Here is a 23321-nt window from a genome sequence, read left to right on the forward strand (position 1 = left end):
CTGATTGAGATCCGTCATACCAGAAACTCCCTCATGGTCAGAAGAACTAGACATGTGATCGTTAGCTCTGGAACAAATCCCACATGTCCAAAGTGGATTTACTTGGCTCCTTGAGTCCACATGGGACATGTTTGTCTTCTTTTTTTTTCCATTATGATATTACAAACTGTAATTAACTTGAGACTGTTTACATAGTTACACTGCAGTCATGTCATGTGACCAAGACCGTTTGTCATTGTGATTTAGTTTAAGAAAGGTCAAGCATAGTGAAAAGCATTTCATTATCAGAATGTATCGTTTTTTGTTCTGTATGGGAAGGGAAAGCTGAATGAATGTGAGTTGAGCTCTTTGAAGTCAACAGTGTCTCCATTGCCAGGCTCCTCTCCCAGTAAGGATGACTAGTGCCTAGCCAGAGTGACACTCTATCCCCAGAGGAAACCCCATCCCCAGTCCTCAGAATGGCTTGTTGTAGTGGTGACATCTGAGGCACTATTATTAAAAAGAATCCCTGTCTCTAGCCTTACTTTCATAGCAAAGCTATTCATGTCAGTAGCAAAGTCTCGACTGATGTGCTTTTATATACATGTGTATATATATTCCGATTATACACGCTCTAGCATCTGAACTTTTTCATTAACATCATGTTTTCTGGCCAGATCCAGCACAGCGGTACAAGTCCAGTTCTCCAAATTCTTCTCAACACTCTTCTTGCTTCTGTGTCTTTTGCTGTGCCACATATTCTCTCTGCATTATATTGTGTTCTTGTATTTTTGTTGTGCTTCTTTCACTTGCTGCTTTAAAGTGCCTTAGACTTGTGTTACTGTCTATTTAGATGTGTTATTGCTCATCTACTTTATATTTCACTTGTATTTTGTGGCATTCATGTGGACGGCAAAGTAAGAATTTCATTGTACAGGGAAACGCGTTTCCTTGCATATGATGAATAAACACTTTGACCTTGACCTTTTGCCATTTTCTGCTCAGATGGATCAAGTTTGAGGAGAAGGTGGAGACGGGCGGAGAGCGCTGGAGTAAGCCTCATGTGGCCACACTGTCCTTACACAGTTTAATGGAACTCAAATCATGCATCGAGAAGGGCACAATCATGCTGGACTTGGAGGCCACCACGCTGCCACAGATCGTCGGTAGGTGGATTTGACTATACTCAGAATGCCGGCACGCTCTTGACTGTTACGGTAAACCAAAGGATGACTCAGCCTTGACCTTCACTCTGTCTGACTCTAACAGAGATGATCACCGAAAGCCAGATTGAGACCGGACAGTTGAAGGCAGACCTGAAAGAGAAGGTCACGTATATGCTGCTACGGAAACATCGCCACCAGACCAAGAAGTCTAACTTGCGTTTTGCAGACATTGAAAAGAGTGTTTCTAGTGCAAGTAGGCTGTTTACCAGCCAAGAAAACGGTACTGCAAACCCTTGATTTTTTTTACCTTTGTCTTAAACCAAACACTTTCACCATTTGAAGCCTTTGTTGTCTTTTCCTCACTTTTCTTTTCCAATCTTGGGGATTGTTTTTATCTTTTTTTCTTCTTTTCCCTTATCTTTGGGTCTATGCTGCCTCTTGATTTCCTGCATCTGGGTTGTTATAGCACGAAGCCCTCTTGAATACCCTGTGCCTTGTTTAACCCCACAAGACTCAGATGAACCGTATGAGGTCACGAGGAGCTCCAGCATGGGATACCTCTGTAAGTGAGGTCACAGCACTCCTCCTTCAAACGACATAGTTGGGACATACTCATGTAAAACTTCCACCCATGGAGATTCAATAATATGAGTAAGGCCAACACTGGAACACAGTTGAGTGCTCCTTCAGTTGATTGTGTTAAGGAGCTGGATGTGTGTTTATTCAGTGCTACAAACTGAGGCGAATCAGCGTAGAAACACACAAAGATAGAGCAGCCTCACACTTAATGTTCTTAACTAAATATTTATTCAGCAACAAAGCTAAAATGTTAAAGACTGTTCTCACTGTCTAATTGTGGATGAGTGGACCATATCAAACTGAGTTCTGAGGTTTACAGTCTCACTCATTTAACAATGGTTGGCTAAGCAGGTTTCTGCTGATGCATGTAAGCAGTGGACCTAAGACGACCATGTGTTCCTGCTCTCTTCTCTCTGGTGCGCCTGAATGAATGACCATCTGGCATCAGTCCCAAAGCTTAAGCCTTGCCACATTTAGCTGGGTCCTGATGTTTCTGGCTCTCTTCATGTACTTTCCTGGTGCCTTTCTTTTCTGGGGCTCATCTTCCTCGTCTGCTAGAAATCTCTCTACTAACAGTGACTTGCCTCTCTGCAGGTAGCCCAACTACTGCCCATCGAAACCTCACCTCCAACAGCCTGGGTGACTTCTCTGACAAACCAGAGAAGGATCAGGTAATATGTTTGTGCCTCTGTATTATTGCAAAAAGATTATCTATAAGGTATTGTGCAACCTAATAGAGAATACTCCACAAAGCAGCAGCACTATGCACGGTCATGGGTTGGGCTGTGTGTATACGTGACCTTGTGAGCTTCCCATACTGACAGATAAAATACCAGGCTCTCTTGCAGCTCCGCAACAAAAGTTCACTGTCTCCCCTCTTTGCCGTGTGAGTCATCTGCACGTCCAGTTTCTCTCACAGTCATAACTCATGGTTGCACGTCATGACTTGGTTAATTGGCTGTGCGGTGTAGACATAGACGGCACATAGATGAAAGATCACAAGAGGAGTTAAACTGTAACAACTGTATTTACACTCCAGCACTAGTTAATGAAACTGTACATTTGTCAGAATGGTCTGGCCTTTGACACAAGACCAAGGCCTTAGTTAATCATCACCAGCAAGTGAGGTTTTTTTTTTTGTCATCTGCAGTTTGTGTGTATATTAGTGCAAGGTAGTAAAAGCATGTTCCTACACTGTAGTAAAGTGCATTTATTAGGTAGCATGAAGTCAGTTTGCCGTTTAGCACAAAATTCTCAGACAGGGCAGGTACTACCTGTTTAACATGCTTCCAGTGACAGTTGGTCTCTGCCAGTTGCTTTTTAATCACATTTTAATTACCACATTAGTTTAAAATGTCATGGCTGTCAGTGCTCATGCTGCATGTCACAGAGAAACAAAGCAAGAGTTTGTGTGCATGCCCTGTGTCTGTGTCTCAACAACAGATGTTTTGCATTCATTGTTACAATTCTGGCCGCCATTTTCATTCACTGACATTTTTTTTTTACCCTTAAATCCATGTTCTTTTTGTCTTCACAGCTGAAAAACAAGTTTATGAAGAAATTGCCCCGTGATGCGGAGGCATCAAATGTGCTGGTTGGAGAGGTAGATTTCCTGGAAAGTCCCTTTGTGGCATTTGTTCGTCTGCAGCAGGGTGTCATGCTGGGGGCCCTCACAGAGGTCCCTGTGCCCACAAGGTATAGCACATAGCTGTAGTGTCATAAACTGAAATACCAGATTTCATTAATGTCCTACAGAGCAACAACCAGCTTATGACTTTGTAAATGGTCCCTAATATCTAATTCTTTTGTTGTTCCTTAGGTTTCTCTTTGTGCTGCTGGGCCCTAAAGGTAAAGCAAAGTCCTACCATGAGATTGGAAGAGCCATTGCCACCCTGATGTCAGATGAGGTATGCTAATTACAATGCTAATGACTTGATTTGTCCATTTACTTTGTGTTAAAACTCACTCTTGAGACTGTGAAGGCCTGATTCTGAGGTGTACTGAGGCCTGGGGTGTACTTGCTTTTAGGGGTAACATCAAATAACAGTTGTGTGGACCTGAAATTCATGTTTGACAGTTTAGTTTAATTCATGGGCTTTGTTTTATACATATAGGACTGACAGAACACTGTTTTAATGCAGTAGAGTTCATCCTCTTTAACCTCTATTGGACTAAATAAGCCAGGATTGGATGTGAACCTTAGATGATGGGCAATTTGTGATTTCCTCTGGACAGAGAAGCACTCCACTCACTGTAAGGCTTTGGAGGTTTCTATCCTAGAAACAGAGCTGATTTTATTAATTAAATCAGTAATCAACAGATCAGCAACTTTAGTAGCATTCATTTTCTGCAGACCAGTGTTTTCTGTACAAAACTGTGCGACGGTCCGTCCAATAGCTGCTGAAATATTTTCGCCTGACACATAAACTGTACAGATAAACGGACCGCCATTTTCTCACCTTTCGTCAGTGTTTAAGGTTCAGTTTGCACTCATTCACTGTTGCGAGAAGCTGTCCACCTACATTTCCTGCAGCAGTTGTCCTCTTGCCAAATCTCAGCTCTCTGGACAATCCTGTATTAATCATCACAGCAGCAGTCTTGGCCGGGCTTTTGGTAGACCATCTTATAGCTTTACTGTTCAACTTTGTATTAAGAGACAAATTAGTTTTTGTGTAAGCAGAGTAAAAGTAATACATTTCAAAATCTGATTTCATTTTAGGCTTTTACATCATCCACTATGTTCATCTCTGTCTGCTTTGTTTCTCTGTTTTATATTCTCACTTCTGACTTAACCCCTCCATGTTGTCTGGAATGTTAACAAGGCAGCTCATGACAGGTTTAACCCATAGAGCACCTGGCTTGGAAATTCCCACGTATTTCAACTCTTCCCACTGTATTGTGTCTGTCAGCATGGCAGGGTAGGAAGTGTTTGTCTAGGATTTGCTTGGGTTAAACGTTACCCCCTCAGCGCTCTACTGGCAGTTGTGCCACAGGCTTATCAGATGATTGTATTTGAGTCACCGGTTACTCTGCCTAACTGATACGCACAGATAATCACTCATTATTTGTGTACACTGTGAAAGGGTTTTGAAAATTCTTGGTTGTTGTCAATATTACAGTGTTGAGGTCAGTTGTCATTATTTATATTTCAATATCATGCTGCACTTGGTGTCCCTGCAATCAAAAGTGAGTGGGCAGCGTTGTCTAGTGAGCCGTTTCAGTTGCACATTTTGTGGTCTTTCCTTCCATGCTGTGGGTAAGAAAAGTGAGTACATGTTGCATCATTGATTGGCTGATTACAAATAGGTTGATTGTGTTTGTTTGTTTGACAGGTGTTCCATGAAATCGCCTACAAAGCGAAGGACAGGCAGGACCTGCTGGCTGGTATCGAGGAGTTTCTGGATGAGGTCATCGTCCTACCCCCAGGTGAATGGGACCCTGACATCAGGATAGAGCCACCCAAGTCTCTGCCATCTTCAGACAAAAGGTTCGTTCTAATCCAAATTTAATGACGTCACTGCACATAAAACTATTACAATTCTATCCAGAATGTCACATGCACATACAGTATATTTACCACATTGCATGAAAATACTTTATACAGCACTTCATTCTCATTTTCTTACAGTAGTTGAAGTACCGATCACAACTATTCAATGATGTCAGTGTCAAACTACTGTTCAGAATGTAACTGAAATGCCAATGTATAAAATGTTTTTATTTTATAGGATCTGGAGATCTTTTTAATAACACAAGAATCTGTCTTATTGACAATTTTCATGCTAGTTTCTGTGTGGTTGAATTTATTAATGGTTGGTGGTCTGTGTGTTTGCCCTCTGTGTGAAGGAAGAACATGTACGCTGGATTAGAGGCACCTCAGATGAATGGTGACACGCCCCATGATGCAGGACATGGAGGGGGAGGAGGACACCAGGTTGGAGAGGAACTGCAAAACACCAAAAAGTAATTAGCATTTCCCTTTGTAAAATGAAAATAATTGTAGAGAAATGAAGGTGTGATATTTGTTTTGACATGACTTACTAACTTCATAGTCTCTGTCTTTAAGGTTTTGTGGAGGTCTTGTCCTGGATGTCAAGCGGAAGCTGCCATTTTTTGCCAGTGACTTCTATGATGCACTACATATCCAGTCTCTGTCTGCCATCTTGTTCATCTATCTGGGCACAGTAACAAATGCAATCACATTTGGAGGTTTACTTGGAGACGCTACCGAGAATATGCAGGTAAACCTCCTTCCTCTTTGTGATGAGTGAGTTTTGTTTCTATGGAGATGCTGCAAATCCTTATTGTATATTGCCGACTGTACACAACACGAGTCTCCTGTTCAGTCTTATGTGTATTTAATGCATTCAAACTGCAGCGAGGTCCACTTGATAATTGTGAACAGCAAGCAAAACTACTTGCAGAGAGGCATGAGCACCCTGACAGCTATGCAGCACTCATGAAATAAAGTCTGTTTGCTGTTTACAAGTGTCCAGTTGAACCTGGAACCAGCTTTACTTCCAAGTTGTGTTATGATTACTGACCAAATTAGACCTGGTCCCCGAAAGATGAACTGTAAGTTTGACCACTCAAAAGAGTTGGACTTGAACACCAATGAATCCTGTTTGGGTTGAGTCTCACACAGTAGTCATGAGTGGATATCTTTGGATTTGTTTTCTTGGGTCTCTCTTAGCTTGGGGGTTGTATCTGAGAACTCAATATGGATATCTATCGACGACTATTATAACTAACGTATTAAAAATGCAGACGGTGTGGTTCCATACTAAAATGTGTGTAAATGTCAAAACACTACAGAGTGCAGGGTGTTGTTCTATAGCATGTAGCACGTTGTTTCATCACTTCCAGATAGACTCGAACACTGAGACAGGCTGCGTTTTGCAGAGGTATGATTGTAAGCCTTTGTTTTGGTCACACACAGTGTGAAAGTAACTAGATTGGTAACTTGGTTCTAATGTATCTGTCCATGCAAAGTGTAGCTTTTTACTCACAAAGAGCATTTTGTTTTATTAAAATTATAATGAAATCAAAACAGAATGCGGTTTATAGGTGATGGGCACCCTGTGCATCCTATATGCACTTAATGGCATGAAATAAAATCTGTGTTAAGATGTTTGTTTCCCCTCCACCTGTGTGCTCCCTGTGTTAGATCACAAGTTAATGAACAATTAAAAGAGTTCACTTCAGCAGATAAGCCACGTTTAATTTGGAGCTCAAAGCCTCAGTCTGTACCCATCTGTTGTACCTGCTGCGGTATAATAGCATACGCTACTTGTTGCATTCATCCTGGCGCTCTTAATAACTGAATGTATATGTTTCAGTCCTGAATGGCCGTAACCTCAGTGCTGCACAGTCAGTTTAAGTTTTGTGTAATGTACCGTCCCATCCAGATGTGCAGCACACTCACACAGGCAGTTGCCACAAATAAAACTGAGTGTGTGGTAATCCTGATCCTGTCATTCACCTGTGCTCTCAGTGGAGCAGCTTTGGTTTCTGTGTTTAGTTTCACCAACTGCCCACCTGAATTCAGTTTATTTTTTCTATGCCTCAGCCTTAAATTAATATCAATATATTTTTGCTCGTTATACACAGTTTTTGCAAGTAAGCTAACCCGATGCAGGACTCGGATACATTTGTCCATTGACTAAGGTACTTGCTTTGACCTGCATCCTAGCAGACCTGCAGTGCAGTGGCCTCAGGGATTTGCTCAGGCTGTAAATAACCACAGATCCAGATTACTCAGCCCCTATAGCCTCGTCATGGCTGCGTTTTCCAGTGACCCCTCCTCCCCTCAACACCAGTGATCCTCAGTCTTGCATCACTGCTTTTTCCCCTCTCTGAGCACAACAGAGGGAATCCCTGACCTCATTTAACCTTTCTCAGCACAGACCTCTGTGTGAAGCTCAGCCTAGTTGTCAATTACTCGTCCATCTATCTACTACAGTATGTACTGTGATGTCATTTGCATTAGACTTGTCAAATTGTGTTTATGAGAGTATGAACTGACATGACTGGAAAATGAACAGGCCTTTCCAGATGAGCGAGAACTGCAGCTTTGTATAGTGAAAACACATCTTCCCAATGACTAAGCAAAATGATCCCACTGAAGTTCAAAAAGACTTGTGGACAAGAAACATGTGAAACATAAGGCATAGTTTCTTTCAGAACACTTCATATGGAGTCATGATCACATATGATTCTGTATACGAGTTGTGTGTGTGAACCCTGTACGTGATTTCCTGTGTGTAATGTGTTGCAGGGAGTGTTGGAAAGTTTCCTGGGCACGGCACTGACAGGGGCAGTGTTCTGTCTGCTGGCTGGTCAGCCTCTGACTATTCTCAGCAGCACAGGCCCAGTGCTCGTCTTTGAAAGGCTCCTTTTCAACTTCAGCAGGTGAGTAGTGTCTGATCAAACTCACTCAGTCACTTTAATAATTATTAGAGAAGGAAGGATCAGAAACTGCAGCAGTAGCCTGGGAGATGTTTCTAGATTGTAATCTTTCCCCAGAGGACAAACACTGTTTGTGTTTTTACAGAGATGCAGTTTCCCTTTAATATAAAATAAAAGCATTAAGTAGATAATTTACAGAACAGTTACAGTAGACTGGCAACTTTAAGGTTTTTATTTCTTTGAGCAGAATCTCACTGAAACTTTTTGTGCCTATTGTAAATCTCGTGGCAATGATAAATGGTCCAGGATACAGCTGTTTGTTAATTTCCCATGTGATTTGTCACCAACTTCCTGTCCCGATTGGCGTGGGAACAAGACCAGTATCATACACATCTTTGCGTAGAACAAGATGCAGGAGAATGTGCAATAAAAGACGCACACCTGGAAATATAGTGAACATTTTTGAATAAATGTTTCCTAACTTTACCTTTCTATTATTGTATTGTTGTGACCTTATTTTGCAGATGAATTTCTTCTCCCTCTTCCCACTGTACTGTCGTCCTCTCACAGGGAGAGTCTTCTAGAATTACCACTCACTATGCTGATTATGTTCCATCATTAATAATTCACTCTCATTTCATTTTACACTGTGAGTGAAGAATGTTGTCTGAGGCCTCAATGTTTTCATGCATACATTAGTCTGTGACAGATGCTAGTCTGTCTACAGGTGTTGGATATGTATACACAACAGATGTATATTTTCCATATAGAGGAAAAACTGCATGACAACCCTGGTTGCAAGTATTTCGCAACTTAAGAATCAATGCCTTTTTATTTTGAAGGTCTCCAGAGCATAAAGAGCTTAAACTTCACAGAATTCAGGTTAGACAGGAGTCCCTGGAAGTACAGTGGATTCTTAGAGGGATTATAATGACTGGAAAATAATATATGTAGGTCTAGGAATACTTTTGTTCACCAGTATCCACTCTGTCTGTGTGAAACTTGCCCTGCAGAGACAACGGCTTCGACTACCTTGAGTTCCGGCTGTGGATTGGCCTGTGGTCAGGTATATACTGTCTGGTGCTGGTCGCCACAGATGCCAGCTTCCTAGTACAGTACTTCACCCGGTTCACAGAGGAAGGCTTCTCTGCACTCATCAGCTTCATCTTCATCTATGATGCTTTCAAAAAGATGATAAAGCTGGGCCACCACAACCCGATCAACTCTGAATACGATCCTGACCTCGTCACTCAGTACAGCTGCCACTGCGTGCCTGGTACCTCTGTTCTTCACTTTAGCTGTTGCAGATTACACCAAATAGCTGGAATGGCCACATTAAGTTGGATTAAAGGGGGATTTCACTATATTAAGTAGCATAGGCAGGGTCTGATAACTCCACTCAGCAACCTTGAACTATACTTTGCTTAAACACTTCTCATTGTTGATTATATCTGTGCCAGCAGAATCTCAGACAGTGAAAGCTGAACAATCTTATTTGGCTTTGTCCTTTTGGCAGTGGTGTTCCTGTTGTATGTTAAACAAACCTTTCAACTTATTTATCTGTTTACAGTGGAGATAAGTGATACCGGTGTGTGTCGGCCTGTAGATACCAATGTTTGCTTTCTCAACAGCCATATCGGTGTCCGCGTCACAAATGACACAAAAGATATTGACACAGACTGAAAATGGAGAGTATAAGTATTCTGATTATTATTGTTTCTCCTAATAGGCAACTCATCAGAGCTTGATGTCTCTGCCTGGACAAACGGCACTGATCTGGTAAATTATGCCCTTGTTCTTGTGCCTGTTGGTTAAAATTCTGACTACATGCTACTGTTTACTAAACTGCTAAAGCTTTCTCTTCAATAATTGTTACATGTCAATTTAAAGGAACCTCTTTGTCCTTGTCTGTTCAGCCAGTGAATGCCACTTGGGCATCACTGACCAGGGAGCAGTGTCTGAAATATGGAGGGCAGCTGGTCGGAGAGAATTGTCACTATGTGCCTGACATCACCCTGATGTCCTTCATCTTGTTCTTTGGGACATACACCTGTTCAATGTTCCTAAAGAAGTTCAAGACGAGCCGCTTCTTCCCCACCACAGTGAGTGAAGGCGCCTATCAGTTGACCTGTAGCACAGACCGTGCCAGCTTTGGCCCCACAGTGAACAACAACTCGAGTGTTCTTTCCCAAATGCTTTTTACTGGCACGTCTCAGGCTCCGGTGTCAATAAGGGTCTGGGTGGGAAGTTCAGATTTCACACTGTTAACAGTGTTTTAGGCACAGAAGGCATAAGGATTCATGTCTGGTCTGTAACTTACAGCCACCTATGTACATTTCCAGTACTCATCAGGTAGTTCTCCAAAGTAAAAGGGGATCAACAAGTAACTCTTGAACAAGACTTAAGGATCTACAGCCATGCTAGCAGCATGTCAGTGTTAACGTCAACATGCTCATATACAAAATGACAGTACTAAGCATGCTAACGTTCGTGGGTATAACGTTTACAATGTTCACCACCGTATTTTATGATAATTAGCTCTAAAAGTGTAACTGAAGCTGATGAAAATGCCATTAGTTTTACCAGGTATATGGTCATAAACAAATAAAAGCTTTGACCTGATGATGGTGCACGATGGAAACTTGAGTTTATCCTGAGGGGTGTGTCAATGTCCGTACAAACCTTCTTGTCTAGTGTGTCTAGCACCATATTTTACCATTTACATGATGGTCCTTTAACGTTCTTGCCAGTAATTTGTTAGCTAATGGTCTGGTTTAAAACCTGTTGCCGACTGCTGCTCAACTGTTTACTTACTGATACATACTGTGTAATTACACTCACTGTATTTGCAGAAGTAAAAGCGCAGACTTGGAAAGGTCGTATCTGCCAGTTTTTATCTAAAAACACTGTAGTTCTTTGTCACACACTCAAAGAAAAATGTCACAAGCTATAAAACATTTTCTCTTTCTAGGTGAGGAAGCTCATCAGTGACTTTGCCATTGTCTTGACCATTCTTCTCTTCTGCGGTGTAGACGCCTTTGTCAGTGTGGACACTCCAAAACTCATAGTGCCAAGTGAATTCAAGGTACATACAACAGATGGAAGAAGTACAAGAGAGTTGAAATTCCTTGCACTGACGTGACACTGGCCAGTCAGGTGTAGTTTCCTCTGATTACATTGATAATGACTCATGTTTCTGCTAGAAAGCTTCCATAGTTCTTCAAAATCTCAGTATAATGCTTTCTTTGTGATGCATATTACCTGAAACTGAGACACAGTCATTCTTGGAAATTTCTGCACTCAGCTGACGTTAAGACATAGAGGAAGGGAATGACTGGGTAGAAGAAAGGCTACCTGCATCAAAGAACAACTTAATTATAGGTGATGTGAGAACATAGATGGCCTTACAATTGCAAATACAGAGCCAGCTTTGTTTCAGCACAGTCACAGATTAAGTCATGAAATGAAGCACCAGTAATTAGACTCAGCTCAGTATTAGAACTCACTAACTGTAATGAAGTAACTATTTCAACAGTGTATTTTTTTTTTTTTCCTGCTCTATTTGAGATGTTCTCCATGTCTGAAGGTCTGGACCGTGTGCATGCATATGTTTCACCATGTTTCGGGGACTGGGTAACTTCAACAGTCTTGTTTTTGTGTAGCCCACAAGTCCACATAGGGGCTGGTTTGTTGCTCCTTTTGGAGGGAACCCTTGGTGGGTGTACCTGGCAGCCGCTCTCCCCGCTCTGCTGGTCACCATCCTGGTGTTCATGGACCAGCAGATCACTGCCGTGATCGTCAACAGGAAAGAGCACAAACTCAAGGTTGGTGCACCACCTCAAAGTTTTATTCATTTTTAAAATTTTTGGAATAAATGAATGCAGTGAAAGATTAGGCTGTATGGGGAAACTGCTAAACATAAAGAGATGTAGCCAGGATTTTAAAAAATATTATGGTTTAAGTGTCCAAAGTACCTCTGTGTGGCCACTCACCCCTATAAAAATACTTAACTATTCACCTAGAAGGCTGGAAAAATAGCTTTTTTCATATTTGTAATATTAATTTAACTTTAAAAAATCTCTTTGCTAAATCGTCTTGTAATAGTCTCTCAATGCTTCCCCATGATGCCAGGAAAACACCACAGAGAATTCATGGTGGTAAAATTCAGTCTTTTCATTTTATTGCGACTTCTGGTCTAAACCAATCAGATCTTAATTATTATGCTATACTATATTTGTGTGGTATCGTCTCTAAACCTCTCTGAAATCCCGAGGAAAGGGCTTCTCTGACTGTGGTATCTGTGGCTTTGTGAGAATCTCTCTTCTTTTGCTCCGAGTCTGATCAGCTCGTTGCTTCTCTGCTGTTTTCCTCACGTGTCGTCTCAGAAAGGGGCAGGTTATCACTTGGATCTCTTCTGGGTGGCCATTCTCTTGATCATCTGCTCTTTCATGGGCCTGCCATGGTACGTGGCCGCCACTGTCATCTCCATCGCTCACATCGACTCTCTGAAAATGGAGAGCCAGACGTCAGCCCCCGGAGAGCAGCCCAAATTCCTGGGTGTCAGGTGAGTTAACACAGCCGCTGGACACTGTGTCTGCGTCAATAAAGAATTAAGTTGTTTATCACCTATTGGACCAGAACAGAGGCTTTTAACCCTTTTCTCTATTTTCCCAGAGTGTTGTTGGCTTTTGACTGTGCCAAGTAGTTAATTGCATTCACTGTGGATTCCCAGGGTAAATAAATCTCTTAGCAGGTGGCTAGAAGTTAGATTAATAGAGCTTTTAGGACCATGGGCCACGGTGCTGTGTGTAAAATCAACACCAAAAGTTTATGTATATGCACACATGACAAAATGGTGTGTGCCAAAAGCTGTACAGAGTTGTTTCCCAACAAGAGAAGGCCCTCACAGTAAGTAAACGTAGTTGTTCAGGAGAAAGAAGCAGTCTCATGTAGTGAATCACACATTTCACAATCAGGAAGGAGACAAAGAATGAAGAAAGAGATTAGCTTTCTTATAAAGGTGGATTCATTGAAAAGAAGGAAGAAGGAAACACTTGGGGGTGAGGAGAAGGCTGGGAAACGTTTTGCCTGGTTAATAGAACACGTTCTCCAGGCTACGATGTGTCTGTTATGGTCTGATGAGTTTGTCAAGCTGACTTCCTCCGTGTGGTTAATGGGCTTATGAAATATTGTTAACCTTAAGTTTCTATGTAAAAGTGAAGCGTTTCTTTTAAAGCCCCATTTTGTATGTACTAGCGAAGTCCTAGACTGAAATGTTTATGGTACAAAGTGTTTAGTGTGGATGTCTTTGTTCAGATCTGCTATCTTATGCTTATCAGAGCTACTGATTAATTCTGTGTTTCTCTAATCCAGGGAACAAAGAGTCACTGGCATCTGTGTGTTCCTCCTGACAGGACTCTCTGTCTTTATGGCTCCTGTCCTCAAGGTAGTGCTCCAACTTCTTAATTCTTCCACGGAAACATGGATTACTGTCTGGCTCTTTTAGGACAAACTCCTGTCACCCTTCTTATATTTAATATAATTTCAAACCTTTTACTCATCCAATTAGGGACTCCCATAGTTAAAGTAATGCGCCGTGAGAAACCATGTTCATCAGGGATTAAGCTCCAGTTGCAGCCGTATCCAGTTTCCATTCGCTCATTCAGCTGCCAAGTAAAAAAATGTGAAGTCAGTGAGAGGAGATTGGGGGAGCTGGTTCTCCCCCTTGTGGACATTTTGAATACTAAACTTCTGATCTTACATTTTCATTTTCATGCTGTCTTGTCTCGTACAGTATAGTGATGTTGCAAATAATGCATTATGATTAATAATGATACATAAAATAAATTTTCATATGTCACACTTAATTATCTTCTGTCTCAAATAATTAGTTGGTATGTTCCTGCTGCTGTTCCACCAGCTGCTTAGACCATAATGGACCCCCCCACACACACACCCCCCCACACCCCCGGCTTTAAAGTTGATAGCTGACTCCTTGACTAACATTAAAGCAGGTAGTTACCAAACCTGCACACGGGCCACATGAGGAACCAGTCACCCTGATTTAAGAACGTTCTTAGAAAAGCTGCTTGCAGACTGTCTCTAATCTGAGCTGTGATGCCAAAAATAAATGTTCCCACTACCTGTATGAACAGACGGCTAACGTCTCTAGCATGTCTTGAGTATATAGAATATGTCTGACCTACACTGACTTTACTGCCAGTTACTCATCAGATTCATCTCCTGCTTTTATTGTGCTGTGTCCTACAGTTCATTCCTATGCCTGTGCTCTATGGTGTGTTCCTCTACATGGGCGTGGCATCACTCAATGGTGTCCAGGTGAGTGAGTCTGACCTGTTACCTGAATAACTAACAGTCTACTGCTCATTACATTTAACTTACTGGAAAAGTAATTGGTCACACTACTTTTATTTTATTAACTTAATCCAGCAGCTCCATCAGAAGGCACCTTTAAATGCCTCTGAAGCCTCTGCACATCACATCTTTTGTATTAACATGTAGAAATAAATAAAAAGACCTTGTCTAACAAACAGCAGACCTATAGTCACTACTAGCTCAGCACACCTGTTCAGAAACTCTCAACTCTGAACAAAGCCTACCTGAATGTAGGCATACTAAGCTAAGCTACCAGCTGGCATCTGTCTTCTATGCTGATCACCTCCCCACGCCTTCAGCTGCTGTGCCAAGAAGTTGTGCTCTTTAAGGGCATAGCGACATTAACCCTCATCAAACTGCTAACAGTACACAGGCTGACCCCAAAATGTCCAATTAAAGGAATGTTTCTTGAATTTGTGCTTCAAATTGTAATCCCACCCGTCATTAAAACAAGTGACCACATTAAAATCTTTGCCAATGCGCTGCTGCCTTAAATAAACATCATAAGCAAATCTGAGATATAACAACCTTAAAACTGTTTGCCCTCTCATTGTAACAACCACAAGCTAATAAACATAGTGCTCTTTTATGCAATATGTCTGCAGTAACTGGCATATACTGTGCAGATATTATTGTGATTCTGACTGCAGCACATACAGTGTCTTTACTTGTCCTGTGTTCAGTTCATGGACCGCCTCCAGCTGCTCCTCATGCCAGGCAAGCACCAGCCAGATCTAATATACCTACGGCACGTCCCCCTCAGACGGATCCACCTCTTTACCTTCCTCCAGTGCTTGTGTTTGGCCCTTCTCTGGATCCTCAAGTCTACCGTGGCTGCTATAATCTTCCCTGTCATGGTGAGACATGGTCAATGACCTACTGGACCTACCTCAGTGTCGGGGTGTGAAAGCTGCAACAACCAAATGGTTTCTTTGTTTACAGATCTTGGCGTTGGTTGCAGTACGCAAGGCCCTGGACTACGTGTTCTCCCAACATGACCTCAGCTACCTGGATGATGTCATCCCAGAAAAAGACAAGAAGAAGAAGGAGGATGAGAAGAAAAAGAAAAGCAAGAAGGGGAGCATCGACAGCGATATTGACTACGTAAGTAAATCATGGTCTCAATCGAAATATTTAAATGTCCATAAGTGTAGATGAGAAAATACCAAAGTACACGTCACCTTTTCATGTGCCCAGTGTCTACAGTCCTCCTGTAGATCCTCACCTTAAAGAATGTTCATGTTCTCCCTCCCTCCTCCAACAGCCCGACTACCCCTACCATGACAATGCCCCCAGTGTAAAAATCTCTATGGATATGATGGAGCAGGAGCCCATGTTGGGGGATAAATCCACCCATAGTGAGTACTAGCCAGGGTTTGTGTTGCTCCAGCTCCTAGCGCTGTTTGAATGCTCCTTCTAATGACTTTTTCTGTCGGTTCTCAATGTTATAACACTAAAAGCAGCTTTGTGGTGCTTGCCCTCTTTCCTTTTCTTTCCTGCTTGTCCATCTGAAATTTCACTGTTTGAAACTTTGCTTTGTTTTTCCCTCCGTAGGAGATGAATCCCAGACTTTCATTCACTCACATTCGCGGTGCTGAGCACCTCTTTGAGTCTCCCACTGTGGCTGAGTAAGTGAGTAGCAGCTGCACATACTGTATCGTCAAGTAATTCACACAGAACTGGAAGTTCACAAGACATCGGGTTTATATTGCTCTATATCTCCTCCTGTTTCAGTCTTGACAGAAGCTCATGCACAAAATGTTTGCCTCAAATTCAAATAGACCGGGATTCGGAGAACAACAGTTCTTCTGGAAGAAGGGTCCAGCAACTGATCTGTGAATGAATTGTCCAAAGATACAGCAGAACCAGCACAACCTAACGAACGCAAGATCCTCTTTCATAAGAAAGTACTGCGTAATATTGTTATTTTTTTAATATGTGAGGATCTAAATCCAAATTGCTGGAAGTACTTTTGTCTTAAACTTGAAGCACTCTGGTGGTACTGTATCATAGTGAAGACTTAGACGAGGATGGTTTGACTGTTTGTCTGCACGATTTCTTGCCGAAAACAAAAGGGCTAGTCCGCGTTGTTTTTTTATTGAACATTAAGATATTAATGTGCACGCTGATAATTTATAAAGCATCTAGCTAAAGATGTATAGTCATCAGAGAGAATACATATGGCTTTATACACACCAGTCCTCACTCTGTACATACAAGGAGGAATTCTCCACTGATTTCTTTTTTTTTTATAGATTTTTCCCAAACATACTGTAACTAGCCTCTCCTCTGATAGTACTGCTTTATAGTTATTCTTTAACATTCCTTTTAGGTTTTAACTCATAATTACTGGAATCTTATGGGTTGAGTATAGTAGAGGTAAAGCATTTTGGGGTGAGCACAGGGGATACACATGGGAAATCCTCCTCTATATGTAGTGAACAGAAGGACTATGAAAGGCCATCTCTGTACAGCCATGAGTGGACGTTACATTTTGTTTTATGGGCATATAAATTATTTATCAGGCACTCAGCTGTGGCTGCATATTCATAAAACACACCCAGATGATGCTCTAGCACCATGTTTGTTTCAGTATGGTGAGAAGTAAATGGTTCAGCACTCTACAAACTACAACTTTCTTCCTTTCTTCTATATTTATTATATTTAAACTCTTTGCTGTTTGAAGCTTAAGAATGGCCGTTTAACTTCCTAGTCCTTCTTTCTGCGGTCTCTGTCAACTTCGTTGTGTTTTTTCTGTTTTAGAGAGATGAAATATACGTCTTGTATCCCTGTGGGTGTCAGACATGATGCAGGGTATTAAAACCATCTGTTTGGACAGTTCCTTATTTTAAGTCCTTCCTCATTCAATTTGAAGTAAAATAATGGACACTACATTAAAGTGCCAAGTATCAGCTCTAATTTGAGCAGGCTTGCATCAATGTTGGGGTAAAAAGCACTTTTAGCACTTAGACGCTGAGCTACTAAATGTTTGTTTGGCAACTTGGTTATTTCAACCTCATTCAATATAAGCTCACATGTGGCTCGGCACTGGTTTACACTGAGGTGGAGTTGTTCATCATTTTGAAGGGTAAAGACAGGAAAAAAGCAGGCGAGCACAAGGAAACTAGAAACTGGCACACAAACTGGCACTTTGGTGTAGTATCTCCAGTTTTATTTCAGTTTGAAGCACAGAGCCCGAAGAACAAAAATGTGTAACTGCCCAAGTATTTAGTCTGTACTGGTTTTGTGATCAAATACTGATTTTATTTAATTTTATTTAAGTGACACTGCATACGATCAGTGAATTTTCACTTGGATTTCACTTTACTTTATGTTCTGACACTTAGCATCCTGTTTTTTTTTGGTTGTTTATTTTTTTAAGTGTTATAAAGGGAAATTCCACCAAAATTTCCTTTTTAAAATGTTTCATCCCAGAGGCAAAGAAGTTTAAAATGGTAAATGTAATGAACACTACAGATACAGGATCAACAAGCAATGAAAAGCAGGCAAAAGTGATGGTCTGTCCCTCTGATACTGACCGTAAACTCAAACCTAGAAGCATATTTGAGTTGAAGTTTCCTTTAAAATGTGATGATGTTTAAACTGTGTTTATGTTTTGGATTAAATCTGAGGCACTGCGGTGTTGTGACGTCTGGTCCTGGAAGAACTGTTGCTTTAAGGTGTACAGAGTAAAACGTGCACAGTCTTTAATGCGTCATGATCCAACATCCATTTAGAGACAGTTTGATAAGCAGTGAAATGTAACGGTCTTTAATTTTCCGATATTGTTTTAATGACTGATCATGCTTTTATTACTGATTCTAATATATACTTTGAACTGATTCAGTAAACTTAAGTTATTATTGCATATCTGAATGTAATGCCATGCATACATGTGCACATACTCCTACAGTAAATGCTGTTTTATGGTATTTACTGAAGATAAGGGCTTTAATTCAGGCTCTCACTGTTCTGTCAATGTGCTGTTGAAATGAGAAGCACAAGACTATTAATGTTGCTTTGAACCAAAAATCAAAACCAACACTGTCTTCCACTTTGTTCTGTGATCAGTATATCATGACTTTCTGGTCATGATTCCACAGTTAGTGTAATATTTTTGATGTTCTAACTCTGAAATCAGTTTTATACAAGCATCTTAACCATAGGTTAACAGAAGGAAGCCGATGCCAGTAATCTTTTTTTTAAATGAAGTAGTGTTTTAATTGAGATCAATAAAGCTGTCCAGATGATTCTTAAATACTTGGTTGCGTTTTTATTTATTATTTTGAAGAGTTTCATCCATGCAGCTCCAACAGGAAAGGTTTTCAAATTACTAAGAGAGCTAATAGTGCTCTGTGACATGTCAGCACTACAGAGGGTTTACTTTCTGTACATACTATGCAAGCAAACAAGCCAGTTAATCATCTGAAGTGTCTTTGGACTTTTGCCAGCGTCTGTTCTGAGCACAACCATATTGTAACTATAGGAAATTTGATCAGAAATGGACAAAGATATGTTATAAGATGAATGACTATGTGGTTTGGGAGATGAAGACAAGTGAAGCTCAGAGCTAAGCCACAGACATGGTCATCACATCCTGCTGGAAGTGCTCAGTGTGACAGTAAAGATAAGAATCCTTTATCTTCTGCATAGTTTCCACAGTCACAAGACTCGAGTGTGCTGTAATGAAGCCAACTGGTTCATTACCACGAGTTACTATGTCCTTGTGTTTGCCTAGAGGGAAAAAGAGCATGTAATAATTAACTCTTTCACCAGTGCTGGAGAGGACATCAGTGGTTTTTCCATGACATCCTCTCAGGTTAATGTTTTTGGCTGTTACAGGTATTGCTCAAGGGAATGAATACGAGTAATTCTGACTGTCAAAGCTCAACAACTTGTACTTGAATATCCTCAGAACATCTCTTCATCCACTCTATCTGATCCTTCACATGGTGTTTAATCCCAGACCATATTATATTGTGGCTCAAGGGGGCAGTAGTGACTTACACATGCATTTGTGCAAGTGCATTCATTCATTTATTTGTGATTCATTCATCATGCAGGTACTAATTTGCATTCTTAAAGATAATAAGGAAGGTTTCTCTGCAGGAAATCCCAGAAGAGCTGCTCAGCAGATGCATGAACAAACCTTTAAGCTTGTTCTGAAATAGAGCACCACTTAATGGGATTCACTGTGTTACTTCTTTGTTAAAAGCTTATTAAGAGACAGTAAAGCCCATTTGTTCCTGGAAAAGAAAAAAAGAATAAAAATTACACTAATTACATTAATTGATTTTTAAATATGAGTGTTTGTAATAAGTCAAAATTATGGCATGTGAGTTAAAACAGAGTTAACATTGGCATTAAGCATTTTTATTTTTCTCGTGTTGAACTTTGTATCTAGTTCTCTGTCTTTTCCTGGAATAAAAAGTGGCCCATAGTCCTTCACAGTGACAATTGTCAGTAGTCAAGGAGTCTACAGCACAATAAGGATTTAAAGCCAGTTACTGAAGCAGCCCTCTTCGTTCAATTCACCATCAGTGATACGGCTCCTTTCTGTCATGTCTGCTTAAAGCCATGAGGAATATTTTTGTTATGTCTGCATGACAAAATGCCATTGCTTTAGAAGCTTGATGAAACCAGCAGCGTTTTGTATTTGTCTTAAAAAGGCTACATAAACACATATACATGTTTTTGGATTGTAGCTTGATAACTGGAGGATTGATTCAAGATGAGTAATGAGATTCCTTAATATCCTGATTGATGCTGAAGAACACAGGAGTGTCTTTGAAAAGCTCTGCCTCTCACTGGCACAGAGTCGGTGCATAGTGTGACAGCTACATATGTATATACTGTATGTTAATTCCCACATGGCTCCTCGTGTCTGCACCACCCAGTGACTCTCACCTCCTCTCTGTTATTGATAAATGCTCCAGCAGTCTCCGCCTGGCAGGAGCACTGAGCAGACGCTCGGAGCATCATGTAGCGATGAGAATGTGCAGCTTTGTCCTGAATTAGTGGACTTTCTAACATATTATACCACATGTAACAGCAGAAGAAAGGAATGCAGCTCATGTGAGGTAAGAAATACATGTAGTATACGGTAATGTTGACCTAGGTAGTGTACCACTGAGCAAACTTTCCATCTCATCACCTTGGTTAATTAGTTATGTGTGCACAGTACTGTATAATGAACTCTTGATAGAGAGATAGATACTTTATTGTCATTGCATTTATGAAGCACAGTGAAATTCAGTTTAGCAGCAGACCAGTCCACGTAGCAGCAGATATATAATACAGAGAACAGGATACCAGTCACCCATAAGTAAGTTAGATCTAAGACCTGAAATCTTAAGTTTGAATCAGTAAATAAATCTAAGTTCAAATATGACAGAATTGGCATAAAAATGCAGCCAAATTAAAGTTGACTGCTCACTGAACAAAACCTCTGTTGGATTAAACTGAATCATTTTTGCTTTGGTTATCAGCTGAACAAAGCTGCACCGGGCACGACATTTAAAAGTGCTCACTAAAAGACAAAGACGAGTGATTTCCTCTCATTCACAGAGAAACTGACTGAACCTGCTCCACTGTGGTTTAATTTTTATGAGGAAGGCTGCACTTTGTTTGGCAACCCTTTATAAACTGTTGTGAAGTGGATATAATGTATGAAATAACAGTTTGATAAAACATAATTCAAGTTTTGCAAAAGGCACGAGCCTAATCTGGCAGAAAATCTAAAGAGCTATAAAACTTATCAATCACATAATGGTCAAAAAGAGTTGGAAGTCAATAACAGTATCATTGAAATTCACTGAAGTCTATAGTAACCTCATGCCAGAATCAGATGACTGATGCAGACAGGGCATCATTTCCCACTGCTGTCAAAACCGATATGTCACAGGTTTGCCATGTGTTATGCCTCTGCCTGTCTCTGTTTCCCTCTCTCTTTCCCCCAGATGTCACCATGACCAAGAATGTCAACACTACCTGGGAGGACCTGAAGCCTTTCAATTCATCAGGACTGTGGGAAAGCCCTTTGCCCCATCAGAACATCACCTATGTTAGTTTCTACCTCCATGAGCCCTCTGTGGCTGCAGTCTTCACCATCTCCTACCTGCTAATCTTTGTGCTGTGCATGCTGGGCAACGGGGTGGTGTGCTTCATTGTGCTGCGCAGCAAGAACATGCGCACTGTCACCAACCTGTTCATCCTCAACCTCGCCATCAGTGACCTGTTGGTCGGCATCTTTTGCGTGCCGACCACTCTGGTGGACAACATCATAACAGGTCAGAATACAACTTGTTCTGTTTAACAACAAGCCTAAATTGAAACCAGATGATTAAATGAGGAAAATCCCTGATCAGTTCATTGGTTGATTGGTAAATATATTCAGCTGAGGTGGCGTGGTGTTGCAGTGGTTAGCACTGTCGCCTCACAGCAAGAAGGTTCTGGATTCGAACCTTTCTGTGTGGAGTCTCCATGTTCTTGTGTCTGCATGGGTTTTCTACAGTTCCTCCTACAGGTATGCAGGTTAGGTTGAGAGGTGACTCTAAATTGCCCCACAACGCTGTACTGGAGAGGCCGTGTAGATAATGGATGAACATAAATATTCAGCTTGTGCAAAACTAGAGGAAAGCAAATCTAATATGTTCCAACTATTAGAAGTTAGCATTTAAATGATTCATGCAGCCTGTTTTTTATGTTTTTACACTTTTAACAGATTTCCTCTTTTCTGCAGGATGGCCATTTGGTAGCATGGTGTGTAAGCTAAGTGGGATGGTTCAGGGGATTTCTGTGTCAGCATCTGTGTTCACTCTAGTGGCAATAGCTGTTGAGAGGTGAGGGTTGTACTGGTATTACTGGTTTTTATGTGCTTGTGTGGGCAGGTTTTTAATCCTGCATTTCCTCTTTGTGTTAGGTTCCACTGCATTGTCTATCCTTTCAAGCAGAGGCTCACCATTGCCACCTCAAAATTAATTATTGTCATCATATGGTTCCTGGCTGTGTTCATCATGTGTCCCTCAGGGGTCATGCTCCAGGTCACCAAGGAGCAGACGGTGCGAATAGTTCTTGGCCAAGACAACAACACCCACCCATTCTACTGGTGCCGGGAAAACTGGCCCAGTCAGGAGATGCGGAAAATCTATACCACTGTCCTTTTTGCCAACATCTACCTTGCCCCTCTCACCCTTATTGTCCTCATGTACGCACGCATTGGCTTCACCCTTTTCAAGTCCCCTGTTCCTCCGATGAGGGTCAGTGGAATTGTGTCTAGAGAAGGAAGCGACAACAACAAATCAAGCACAGAAGGTCGTCACACGATTTCAAGTAAAAAGAAGCGGGTGATAATGATGCTGCTGGTTGTGGCTCTGCTCTTCATTCTGTCCTGGCTGCCATTGTGGACACTGATGATGCTGAGTGACTACGCTACCCTGACGGAGCACCAGCATCGTGTCATCAATATCTACATGTATCCATTAGCTCACTGGTTGGCCTTTTTCAACAGCAGTGTCAACCCCATCATTTATGGGTTCTTCAATGAGAACTTCCGTAGAGGCTTCCAGGCAGCTTTCAAATTCCAGCTGTGCTCTGCTTACATTGTGCGCCAGAACACCTGCTCCCAGCGGAGCCGAGGGAACGCCATTGTCCCGCTCCAGCATGCTGCCCTCAGCAGTCCAAGAGTTGGATCGGTGTTAGTGGAGAAAGGGAAGGGCTTGGCTGGTAGACAGCATATCAAAGAGCAGGTCCTGGTCATGGAGGACCTGGAAAATGATGCCCAGAATTAGACAG

At 41.4% G+C, this 23321-nt stretch overlaps 2 protein-coding genes across 3 annotated transcripts in view; both read left to right on the top strand.

Moving 5' to 3' along the window:
- Nucleotides 1–16714, top strand: part of LOC109969765 (electrogenic sodium bicarbonate cotransporter 1-like) — a 27978-nt gene extending 11264 nt beyond the window's left edge. Inside the window, exons 5-26 of one of the 2 annotated variants that reach the window (XM_020616901.1) lie at nt 985–1145; nt 1249–1425; nt 2319–2395; nt 3262–3419; nt 3544–3631; nt 5057–5211; nt 5571–5687; nt 5791–5965; nt 8002–8135; nt 9146–9408; nt 9862–9911; nt 10049–10234; nt 11104–11217; nt 11795–11956; nt 12518–12696; nt 13506–13578; nt 14403–14471; nt 15212–15385; nt 15471–15632; nt 15793–15886; nt 16083–16160; nt 16263–16714. In XM_020616901.1, coding sequence (XP_020472557.1) covers nt 985–1145; nt 1249–1425; nt 2319–2395; nt 3262–3419; nt 3544–3631; nt 5057–5211; nt 5571–5687; nt 5791–5965; nt 8002–8135; nt 9146–9408; nt 9862–9911; nt 10049–10234; nt 11104–11217; nt 11795–11956; nt 12518–12696; nt 13506–13578; nt 14403–14471; nt 15212–15385; nt 15471–15632; nt 15793–15886; nt 16083–16126 — 2812 coding nt within the window. In that variant the 3' untranslated portion in view covers nt 16127–16160; nt 16263–16714. The remainder of the gene's footprint in view (nt 1–984; nt 1146–1248; nt 1426–2318; nt 2396–3261; nt 3420–3543; nt 3632–5056; nt 5212–5570; nt 5688–5790; nt 5966–8001; nt 8136–9145; nt 9409–9861; nt 9912–10048; nt 10235–11103; nt 11218–11794; nt 11957–12517; nt 12697–13505; nt 13579–14402; nt 14472–15211; nt 15386–15470; nt 15633–15792; nt 15887–16082; nt 16161–16262) is intronic. The other variant, XM_020616900.1, reaches the window with a different exon arrangement.
- Nucleotides 16715–21495: 4781 nt separating this feature from the next.
- Nucleotides 21496–23321, top strand: LOC109969758 (neuropeptide FF receptor 2-like). Its single transcript, XM_020616887.1, has 3 exons — nt 21496–21817; nt 22270–22369; nt 22450–23321. Exons 1-3 carry the CDS (start codon nt 21496–21498, stop codon nt 23315–23317), a joined length of 1290 nt encoding a protein of 429 aa, XP_020472543.1. The 3' UTR covers nt 23318–23321.

The sequence above is a fragment of the Monopterus albus genome, unplaced genomic scaffold, assembly GCF_001952655.1.
Source record: "Monopterus albus unplaced genomic scaffold, M_albus_1.0 scaffold181.1, whole genome shotgun sequence".
Lineage (NCBI taxonomy): Eukaryota > Metazoa > Chordata > Actinopteri > Synbranchiformes > Synbranchidae > Monopterus > Monopterus albus.